This window comes from Rutilus rutilus (assembly GCF_951802725.1).
Source record: "Rutilus rutilus genome assembly, chromosome: 13".
NCBI classification, from domain to species: Eukaryota; Metazoa; Chordata; class Actinopteri; order Cypriniformes; family Leuciscidae; genus Rutilus; species Rutilus rutilus.
Window position 1 is genome coordinate 1,825,587 of NC_140218.1, and position 12,500 is coordinate 1,838,086.

The window sequence follows — 12,500 nt, forward strand, 5'->3', positions numbered from 1 at the left end:
CCGGTCCAACACACACATCACACATCCGGAGAGTGTAGCCCCGCTGAGGCTGTGATGATGTCCGAGTTCGGGCGCTTTACGCACGCCGTGGTCCGCGCGGTCCCTCGGTCTCTGGCCACTGAAGCGCTCCGGACCGGGAACCCGGAGGAACCGGACCTGCCGAAAGCCCAGCAGGAGTACGAGCTGTACGTGTCGGTCCTGAAGCAGCGGCTCGGGCTGGAGGTGCTGGAGCTGCCCGCGGACGAGGCGTTGCCGGACTGCGTGTTCGTGGAGGACGCGGCGGTGGTGTGCGGAGACACGGCGCTCATCACGAGACCCGGGGCCGAGAGCAGGAGGAACGAGGTACGGACCCGAGAACACAAAACCTGCAACAGGGGCTTTCGTGCACTTCATTCAGGCGCGCGCCCGAGTGATTTGATTCGTGTCGTCAATCTATATTAGAATAATGCTCATGGTTTGTTTTCATGTTTTTTTTTGTTGTGCATTTTCAACTACAGTGTGTCAAGTTTTACTTTTCCTTAGGCTTGGGGTCAAGGGTCATTCCTGAGCTTTCTCCTTTAGTAACCAGATAATGAGTTAAATGCATGAACTGGCTGTGGAGTTTTGTGAAAACTGTTCATGCATGTTGTGCAACTTATGCTGAGATTGACTGGCTAAATATAATCAATATATGAAGAGTTCAAATGCAAAAGCCTCTAAGTGCCATCTGAGATTTTCTTCTAGAATTATCATTTTTATCAAGCTTGTATATTTAAGTTAAGTAATTTCACGTAAATGACAATTAATAGGTAATTTGCATTGCCATTTAAGTGAAATTATTGAACTTAAATATACAAGCTTGATAAAAATGATCATTCTAGAAGAAAATTTCAGATGGCACTACGAGGCTTTCGCATCTGAACTCTTATATTGTCCTCATGCATATCATCATCAAGTGAACAATTGAGTGCCATTGAAAGATTCAGTTCCTCAGCATCACTACAGTGATTTTCATCTTTTGCATGCATGTGTATCCAACCTTTCAAGTTTTATCTAATAATGTAATGCATTTTATAGTTAAGTCATTTGTTAAAATGCATTTTGTTTCCTTTAGTTAAAGCTACAGGATTTTTTTTATATATATATATATGCCGAAAGATCAAGGAAAACTTTAATTCTCATGTCAGGACCCGTTTAAAAAGCTCTTGCATGGGCAAATCATTGCATTTAGACTTATAATGATTGGTTACTGGTTGTTTACCCCAGGTGAACCGGGATTTGTTTATCAGTAACTATTGGAAAAATGCATGGATTGTTGCATCACTGAGGAATTTAGGTCAAACTCAAACTGATGCCGTTTTAAATGCTCAATTCAGGAAAACGGCAAATGACATAACAGGCGTACGGAAGTCAAGCGCTCAGACCTGTACTTACTGTCAGCTCTGGTGAAAGATCACGGCCTGTGGCGTTCGCTGAGATGTGAATCTGTTTGCTGTGAATACGCCGCTTCAACACTCGACATCTCCTAAAGCACGCATTGTGTCTTTGTGAAAGAAACTTGGATCAAGGTGTTTAGACCCTGTCGTTTGACGAGTACAACGAGGGTTGTGTGGAACGGCTCATTCTTTCAGGAGCACAATTTAGCGTTATCTTAGATCTTGGAGCCGCTGCGTTAGGAACATTTTTTAGCATCCACACGCCGTAGCTAAGCTAAATGCACAGTCTGGCGTTTATAAAGCTGTCGCCGTTGCCCTGATTCTGAAAGGCTCTGCTGATAAAAGAAAGGGTTTCAGATATAAAACTGCTGCCAGTTGGAGCACAAAAGCTGCTCGTAACACACTATTGGCCTTTGGCCTCTGTGGAGTTGGTGGTTAGATATTAACCTTGCTTTGTTAATCACCATCTTGTGTAAAAATGCATTTCCAAAAATGGGTCATAACATGCTGTGTGTGTTTTACCACAGTAAATGAGTCCCTAAAACCACTTTCACCATGGTAAACTCCAATTTCTCCAATTATAACTGTGTTTGCCTGAACTGCAGATGTGAATAATGTACTTTTCAATGTTGCATCGTATATCATAGCTCTTAATCTGGTCAGTAAATATGCTAAATGTTACCGAAGTCAAGTTTCTCTTGAGCTTGTCGCTCATATTGCAGTCACAGCTGTTTAACTCGGACACTAAATGTGTTTCACCATCTGCTACTGAGTGAGTGTGTGTGTGTGTGTGAGAGAGCTTTCATGTGTATTGATTGGTCTAAATACACACACACACACTCTTGTTGTTCAGTGTTGCGTGACTGATGTTTAGCGACAGATGCATCGATAAATAGCACTTAACTTTGACCCCACGCTACTGAACTATTAATGAATATATCTTCTAAATATGAATATATTTATTTTAACCTTATTTTAGATTTGTCTGTAAAGGAAATGCATAGGCTATATACAATAGAATTAATTTGTTGAGTTCATTCACTCAGCCACACATTAGTAGATTTGCTTTTGTATGAGGAAGTACTTTCGTCCAAGTCTTAAATAGCGACGTTGAAACGAATTTGTAATGCGATCGTCTGATGCAGAAAATTCTGCTGTTTTAATGTTTCTTTAGAATTAAAGTGCCCCTAATATGCGTTTTGGCATATTCCCTTTCATGTATGTGTAATATAGCTGTTTGTGAATGAAGTTTTAAAGATCAAAGTGGATAAATCATTTTTGTCTCCTAAGAAAAAAGTCGTCAGTAATTCCAGACTTGCTTTCTGCTTAATTTACGTAGGTTTGTAAGCAATTTGCATAATGCCCTTCTCTGATCTTGATTGGCTGAACAGCGTCTCTTAGCCCCGCCCTCAAACACTAGTTTATCTGAGACTGGAAGAGTTTGGTTCGTGTTGTTCACGTCGAGAAGACGCTGTTTTCTGCTGACAAAGCAAATCCACTTTGATGAGATTGATACGGTAAAACCCACGCCATCGTTACTGTTCGTATCACTGAGATCAAGGCCTGACCAATCAGAACAGAGTAGACCAATCACAACAGACTGGGCCATCTGACCAATCAGAGCAGAGTAGACCAATCACAACAGACTGGGCCGTCTGGCCAATCAGAGGAGAGTAGACCAATCACAACAGACTGGGCCGTCTGGCCAATCAGAGCAAAGTAGACCAATCACAACAGACTGGGCCATCTGACCAATCAGTGCAGATCAGACCAATCACAACAGACTGGGTCATCTGACCAATCAGAGCAGATTAGACCAGTCACAACAGACTGGGTCATCTGACCAATCAGAGCAAAGTAGACCAATCACAACAGACTGGGTCATCTGACCAATCAGAGCAAAGTAGACCAATCACAACAGACTGGGTCATCTGACCAATCAGAGCAAAGTAGACCAATCACAACAGACTGGGCCGTCTGGCCAATCAGAGGAGAGTAGACCAATCACAACAGACTGGGCCGTCTGACCAATCAGAGCAAAGTAGACCAATCACAACAGACTGGGTCATCTGACCAATCAGAGCAAAGTAGACCAATCACAACAGACTGGGTCATCTGACCAATCAGAGCAGAGTAGACCAATCACAACAGACTGGGCCATCTGACCAATCAGAGCAGAGTAGACCAATCACAACAGACTGGGCCGTCTGGCCAATCAGAGGAGAGTAGACCAATCACAACAGACTGGGCTGTCTGGCCAATCAGAGGAGAGTAGACCAATCACAACAGACTGGGCCGTCTGGCCAATCAGAGGAGAGTAGACCAATCACAACAGACTGGGCCGTCTGGCCAATCAGAGGAGAGTAGACCAATCACAACAGACTGGCCATCTGACCAATCAGAGCAAAGTAGACCAATCACAACAGACTGGCCGTCTGACCAATCAGAGCAGAGTAGACCAATCACAACAGACTGGGTCATCTGACCAATCAGAGCAGAGTAGACCAATCACAACAGACTGGGTCATCTGACCAATCAGAGCAAAGTAGACCAATCACAACAGACTGGGCCATCTGACCAATCAGTGCAGATCAGACCAATCACAACAGACTGGGTCATCTGACCAATCAGAGCAGATTAGACCAGTCACAACAGACTGGTCCATGAATATTATTAATATTCATCTGTTTTGATGTCTTGAGATTATATAAACAATCTAATCTACTCGACCTTGCTGTTCTGTTCAGTGGTTCCCAAACCAGTCCTGAAGGACCCCCAACACTGCATGTTTTCTTTGTCTCCCTAATCAAACACACCTGATTCAACTCATCAGCTCATTAACCCATGTGATAATGAGCTAATGAGTTGAATCAGGTGTGTTTGATTAGGGAGACAAAGAAAATGTGCAGTGTTGGGGGTCCTTCAGGACAGGTTTGGGAACCACTGTGTTAGATAAGCGTTCAGATCTAAACTCCCTTTAGGACAGAATGTGCATCTGGATGAAGTTTAAGGTCATGCATTCAGATCAACACTGGATCCTGACCAATCAAATGGAGAAAGAAGTTGTTGTTCGTCCTTTTGACGTTTCGTTTAATGAAAGCCATGAATGTTCTTGTGCTAATAGTGCAGTGATGCTGTCGTGACTGCGTGATTGGCAGAATCCATTTCATCATAAGTTTCTGATCTGTCAGATTCTTCATGAAAGTTTAATGAAGTTTTGATGTGGAAAAGCACATGAGGGGATTTCTGTCAGATAAAATGGGTCAAATGTATTTCTGACGGTGCATTGAGTGTATAAAGTGATGATTGATAAGCTGGAGTGGATTGTGAGCATTTCCTTTCTGAACTTCATGCAGAATGCTGTATGTTTTTAAAGTGTGTTTAGCAGGAGGCAGTGTTATTATCATTAAGTAAAACTCAATAAAGGCGTCATGAGATGCATTTAAAAAAAAAAAAAGGAAACATTTTATTTTAGTGTCCTTATTACATATGTTACATGTACTAATCATAGTAATAACAGTAAATTATGCATAATTACATGCAACTAACCCTCAACCAAACCCTAATCCTATAGTAAGTACATGTAGTAGCTTAATATTACTCAGTACTTAAATATATAACTACACTGTAACAATGATACCTTAACCCTTTCACGCATAGTGGTCACTACAGTGGACAGCTATTAAAAAAGCATTTTCTTGAATTTGCACGGGTTTTTATGGCAAAATTGCACATCAGCCTCTTCAGTGGACCCTGGTGCATCATCCTATAAATTGCAACCAAGTGGCAAGCCGTTGTGTTTCGATTTTTTCCCCCTCCAAACCAAGATGGCCAAGGGTCAGTCAGACATGCCAAGTTGCTCCGGAATATCCACCCATTCCTTCTATCCTAGGAGACTCTTGTAGGTAAAAAAAATATTGCAGCATCAAGCAATATCTAATGAGTCATATCACAGTTAAAATTTTCCAAGTTTTGATTTTAGATTGAGAGAAAACTCTGATTAATCACATGTCCACTGTAGTGGACGTCATGCATGCAATGGCTATATTTCAGCTACAATTCATAATTATAATGTGAATATTGTTTTTGAAACTTAAAACTTAAAAACTTAATCTGCAGTGACTTTTTTTACTGTAAATAAATGTATTTGTATTATTAGAATGTCATAAAAAGTCATGTGATCACATAATGTATGACACTTGTAATGCATTACTTTACTTGTTAGATCAAAAAGTAATCTGATTTCATAATGCATGTTATTGTAATGCATTTTTTTGCTCATAACATCAAAAAGTAATCTGATTACGTAATGCATGTTACTTGTAATGCGTTTCTTTACTCGTTACATCAAAAAGTAATCTGATTAGGTAATGCATGTTACTTGTAACACATTACTTTACTTGTAACATCAAAAAAGTAATCTGAATAGGTTATGCATGTTACTTGTAATGCATTACCCCCAACACTGATCATTTCAGATGAGATTGAAAAAACGTATCGCTAGGCTTTCTCAGAGGAGGGCTATGATAGAAATGTGCATGTCCATCTTGAACATAATCAGAATGATCAGCTAATAAGGGTAAATCTCCATACTCTGGTGCACTGGAGGGAGCATCTGAGTGGTTTCCACAGTTGTACCTTGACAGACTGTAGAAAATTCTGATGGAATCACGTCCTCATGTTCTGATATCAAAGATACGCGAAGTGCAACTTGTATGAAGTTGTATGAAGCCTTTGCAATATTTTGCATTTATATTTTTTGTATATATTTTATAGTTTTCACATGATTTGATATAATAGTATTGATTAGTTTGTTAAATTCACATACTTTATCTGTTTGATTATTGTCTTATATTTAATATAGTATATCTTAAGTTTAAACCATAACCGCATGCTGTCCACTCAAGTGGACATCTGAAGATCTCTTTGAAAAATGTGTAAAAAAATAAAATAAAAATCAATTCTTGTTTTTCATGCCCTAAGAGCAATAAAAACACATAGGAAAAAAATCCTGACTGAGGTTATCATAATTCATGCATGAAAGGGTTAAAATAAAGTGTAACCAAAAAATTATAATATTCAATGTTAGCAAGATTTTTTACATCAAAAAACATCCTGATTCAGGATTAATAAGCTGTTTTTGTTCCTGGTTTTGAGCTTCTCTTTAAAACACTGGCGTCTCATTCAAGACTTGGAAGTAAACACCCACTGCTTTGATTGGCTAGCCAGTTTTGCGTATTAAAATAATTTTCAACGCCCCTACAATTACACGTGTGGATTTGTTTTGAAATCTTCAGATGTGGAAAAATATCTTGTTGCATAGTTGAAACATTTGCCAACAATGTGAAACATTTATGCGTCTTACATATGCTTCATAAGTCTTGGTTGTGGCAAATAAAGTTCAGGTACAGCTCTAGAGATAACTTATATTTCATGTAAACGGAATTATGAATGAATATACCATAATTTGTCGCACTGTTGTTCTTATAGGCTATTCAGAGTGAAAAACGTATACATTGTCATTTGCAGTGTCGTGTTTTAATAAAATGAAACTGAGATTTCCTGGGCCTGAACTATTGGAAAAATAATGTAAACTTACATAAAATAATGATTTACTTTTAAATGATAGTTTAAAAAGTAAAAACTTTTTAAATAAAAAGTCGTCAGTTCTAATGTTATTGTTCTATGATTGGTGGTCCAGCTGTGAGACTTCAGAGGGCCAAGCCATAGCAAATCACTGAAAGACAAATTTCAAATGACTGAAACATTGACCAATCATATCGTCCCTCTAAATGGGAGGAGCTTGTTATCACTAAGCTTATGACAATTTTCTCCTAAAGGGGAACACGATCAGAGGGAAAAAACGCTGATAAAATAGCTAGTGCTATTCGCTATGCTACGCCATTGCTAGATTATTATCCACACCGTTTTCAAGATTAACTTTTAAAGAAAAGCTGTAGTTAATCGGCAAAGGAAGATCTACACCAGACCAGAGCTTAATTTTGTGCAGAAAGCCAATGCTTTTTAATGCATTTCACCTAGAGATGCACCGATAATTCTTTATATTTGAAAGCCGATAACCGATATATTGGCCGATAAATCGAAATCCAAATTTTTATATAATTTTTAAGAGCCTGATCACAAAATACAAAAGTCTCACCATTAAAAGCTACGTCCCAAACACACAATTATGATGTTCTCATTATGATTTTATGTAGCCGATATGACGGTACACAACTGTATTTTCCTTTTTTGAAGTGAATCATATTTCAAGCAATTTAAAATCATGTTGAACAGTCGCATCTGAAGAGTCTCAGCTGAAGGACATAATACATTATTTATCAGCTTTAATATATCGGACAAATTTTCTTATTGAAAAAATTAGCATATATCGGCCGATACCGATATGGTGGCCGATATATCGTACATCCCTAATTTCAGCCCCAGTGGTTATAAAAGAAACCCTTCGAGGAATTAAAATCGAACAGGTCAACGGATTTTATTCTGGCCGCCATAATTGTTAAGCTTTATTTAAGAAAACAGTCATTTCGCAGAATTACTGCAATTTATTCCCAAATCATGAGTTTAATTACATTCATTTAATCCAGTCTAATGATAATATTTATTATCAGCATTGGTAATGAGTCGACTTACATTAAATTTAGTTTAGTTTAGTTTGCAACCCGGCCAGTTGTCCCCTTATCCCGCTGAAATCACACTGATTGTGTGATGATGCAGTTATTTGTAATGAGGATTTGCTGTTTGTTTTGGTGATAACTCTCACACTCTCTGTGCTGCTGTTTGCTTGTTGCATTTCTTGCTGGACACGGTAAGCTAGGCTGATTTTAGGCTCAAGGTTCAAGGGTCGCGGTTCGCTACTGATGATTAAACAGAAGATGAGGCTCACTCTGAAGCTTTTATTCAGGGTTACAGCGAACGGCTTCCATCAAAACAATAACAAAAGCAGACTAAAACTTTGCCAAAACGGAGATATAAAAATAAAAACTCATTTCAAATATCATTAAAGCTGTAATGGAATGCTATTGATACTAAAATAACAGTGTCAGGAGGATTGATCCAGTGTATGATGCGAAATAGTCCACAACTTCCTTACTTGAGTGAAAGTACAGATACTGGTCAAATATTACTCAGTTACAAGTAAAAGTTGTAAAGACTGATTTTATATTAAGTAAAAGTACAGAAGCACTTGTTTTTAAAAGTACTCAAGTATTGTGATGGATTTTTAAATTAATCATTACTGACATTTGTTTTTCTTGCAGGAACAACATTCATATGCTTTTAAATGTATGTTCCTCTTTGACGAAAACTCGTGACTTTGGTTGTGTGAGTAAAAATAACAAATATGGGAAATGAAACTCCACAGATGTCTAAACTTGAAACCTTGTGGTTACATAGTAACAAGAGGGCTTTTCTATGAAGAACCAATCAAATTGTGGGGAAATTATGTAATGTTTCATGTCATTTTGCCACACCCCTTATTCTATAAAAACTGTTGTATTCGTGTTCGCTGGTGGGATTCTCAATGGAATTTGTTTGAGATCCTCCGTATTCTTCTTTTTGGTGGAGATTCTTCGAGAACTGCTCGGGATCTCCTTCGGCCGTGATTTAGGGTGCTTTCACACTAGCACTTTTGGTGCGCACCCGGGTTCGAATGACGTTATAGTTCGGTTCGTTTGGATGATGTGAACGCTGTTTTCCGAACTCGGGTGCGCACCCGCGAACCGTACTCGAGTCCGCTTAAAAAGGTGGTCTGGGGTACGGTTCATGTGTACTCGGGTACGATTCGCTGCTGATATGAACGCAATCGTACCAAATCGCGGAAGTGAACCGCTATTGATGACGTATAATGTGGTGCGTGCCTGCGTGCGTGTGTGTTTAACAACTGTAAAAGGGTCTATACGCTTACCTTGACGAAAACAGGGATTGACGCATGCAAGCAGAGAGATGATTTCTGCTTGCCTCCACAAAAATTGTCTTCGGCGGACATCCCGCTGTCTTTGGAACGGTTTTAATACTTTTGCGGCAGACAGACGCAAGTGTGTTTCTGTATATTTTCTTTGAAAACAAAACCAAAGGTTAAAAAAAAGAAAAAGAAATGTGAAGCGAGCAATTCTATCCATTTTGACGCCTTTTCATAGCAGTTACCAAGCAACACGAGTACGCGCCAGCTGCAGCTTAATGATGCAAGCGTACCACGGTTCGGATGCAAATAATATAATGTGAACACAGTCCATCGGGGGCAGGGGGAGGGGGGAGCAATCGAACTCGGGTTCGGAACAGACAATCGAACCAAGTGTGAAAGCACCCTAAAGCATTTAAAGGACATTTGCTGAAGTCTGTTGGTTTATTAGATAGGAAAGCAAGCTAGTTAGGGTAAGGCTACTCGGCCGAAGTCGACTGTAGACGCGCTAGAGTGTAAATATACTAAACGTCGACTGTAGACGCGCTAGAGTGTAAATATACTAAACGTCGACTGTAGACGCGCTAGAGTGTAAATATACTAAACGTCGACTGTAGACGTAAAAATTCTCATTAGTATTGTAAGAAAACACTAATTTTACCTGGTCAAAAACAGCTCTGTTTTCAGCACGCCATTTAAGTGCATGTGTCTTTAAATGATAATGAGCTTTGCTCACCCCGCCCCTCTGTTCTGTGGGACGTTTTGACACAACACACGTGGAGTGTTGCCTTGACAACAGTTGAGGGTATATTTTGGAGAAAGAATGGCAGCTGGAGTCTCTGAGGACACATCTGTGCAACCGTATCAATTTGAACCGGAGTCGGACCCAGAACAAGATGACGGCCCCGAAGAAGTTCAACAATTAAGGCTCGAACAGGACGTTTCTGAATGGTTGGTTAACGTAATGTCACTTTGATCTATCTTTGTGTGTACTGGCAGGGTAGAGTAGTGAGATACGAAAGCTATGTGTTTACTGATGTATACGTTAGTTCATTGACAGATTGATGTTACAGTTAATGGTCATGAAATGATGCGTAACATTATCTATGCAGTGTTAGGTACAACTGTCAGGCCTGAAGCACTAACATTTTACTGATCTGTTTAAAAAATAACCAGTCTGTGAGACTATGACAGTCATTAGGCTCATAAACAACACATAAACAATACCTTTTTCAATGTTCTCGTTTATAAAGCAGTCTGGTGAGAAATGATTTGCACAAACATGAGAGCATTGACGTTGATCGTGGGGAATATTCCCTTCGAAATCAAAACTCAGCCACTGCGTCTCCAGCGGTTCAGTGTTCCTTATTACACCCGAGAACAGAACACCACAATCGCTTAGACGCCATTCTGCTCCAGCGTATCAACAATGGCGGACTATGATGACAGCTCGCTCAGGGCGGGTCTGTGTTGAAACGCTGCTGTCAATTAACAATCGTGGGAGGGGCGTCCGACTGTGTGACGTCACACGGTCAGACGGCTCGATTTGAGACGGGGGAAAACATATAAGGAGATTAAAAAAACACCACTGGATGGATTTTTATCATTATATGATGGTTGTGTACAGGCACTGCCAACACACATTTCAGTACAATCAACTCGTAAAAGTGCATGTACCATTATATGACCCCTTTAAAGTTTTTGGGGGTTTTAGTATGAATATGATAGCCTTACTGTTATCTACAAGCCAAACCAATGACAAAATTCGCATTTAGAAGACCAAACCCAACGTTGAAAATGAAAATCAGATTGATGCCAGAATCCAACGCCAGATTGACATTCATCTCCAATGTTGGACAGACGTTGTATTGTGGTTGAAAATAAAAATAGGGTTGACGTCAGTCGAGTTCTGGCGTCAAACCGAAATCAAACCCCTGCAACCAAAATCATCCCCTGACTGACATTACTACTTTCTACTCTAGGACCTTGACAGAAATGTAGTGGAGTAAAAAGTATGATATTTGTCTTTCAAATGTAAAGTTAAAATAAGAAGTTTCCAGAAAAAATAATATTAATAATAATAGGAAAGTACAGATACTCAGAAAGTGTACTTAAGTACAGTACTCAAGTAAATGTCCTTTGTTACTGTCCACCTCTGCATGATAGTCATGTCTGATTCACTAAATAGTGGAATGGCCACAGTTGCTCAATCCAGAACATCTGGACTTTGTCATTGTCAAACTTGGTTTCACGGCTCACGTCTGTGCTGATGTTGGTTTCCACTGACAACACTTGAGCTCATCCCTCAACAAACCAAAAATTAGACAGTGCTCTTTGGTCATTTTTTAACGAAAAAGTTTACGTTTTGATTTTTTTACTTCATCAGAATGGTACGAAACTTGGTAGAAGTTTTGGCACTTGCTATACGAAACTTGGTACAAGTTTTGGCACTTGCTATGTGAACACACACACACACACACAGACACACACACACACACAAAATCATGGACAAAAGGTTAAATGGTCCTGAAAGAAACAGTAACACTTGTGTTGTTCGCACATTGGAAATGAATGAGACTAATTTCCTCTAGTGGAAGCGTTTGGTACTGCAGCCGAAAACACTCACTAGCCGCGTTTCCGTTACCCTTTAATTGAAACCCGTTACCCAAATTGAAATTGCGACTTTAAATTGCGAATTGAAAATACGCTCACTGGAAACACGTCAATTTCGCAAAAACTCCCATTTATCGCAAAAAAGTTTTACGTTCTCATGAGGAGGTTTTTCAGGCAATTCGAAAAAGAAATATTTCGCAAAACTGCAATGGAAACAGTTTTTGCACGTTTACAGTCACCTGACGTAGACGACGCGGTGTGTTTGGACAGAAGACGAGACCGAGTTCTTTAATAAATTCATAAAAGACAAAAGAATTACAGGAATACTGGATTCTAAATCTCAAAGAAATGCCACAATCCAGACCTCGGAGCAGAAATGAGGGAGAAACACCTCATACACAGTATAAAGGGTCTTTCCTTGCCATTAATGCTTGGATAACACGCCTACGTCTCTTTCCATTAATAATAATAATGTTTAGTGCGGTGGCTTTGATATATATAAACCTTCCAACGTCCGTTGGCATGATTTTTGGAATGACTTATCGCGAGAG

At 39.5% G+C, this 12,500-nt stretch overlaps 1 protein-coding gene across 1 annotated transcript in view; it reads left to right on the top strand.

Moving 5' to 3' along the window:
• Window positions 1-12,500, top strand: part of ddah1 (dimethylarginine dimethylaminohydrolase 1) — a 77,244-nt gene that overhangs the window by 122 nt on the left and 64,622 nt on the right. The window contains exon 1 of the mRNA XM_084428567.1: window positions 1-342. This exon is cut by the window's left edge and continues 122 nt beyond it. Coding sequence (XP_084284693.1) covers window positions 55-342 — 288 coding nt within the window. The 5' untranslated portion in view covers window positions 1-54. The remainder of the gene's footprint in view (window positions 343-12,500) is intronic.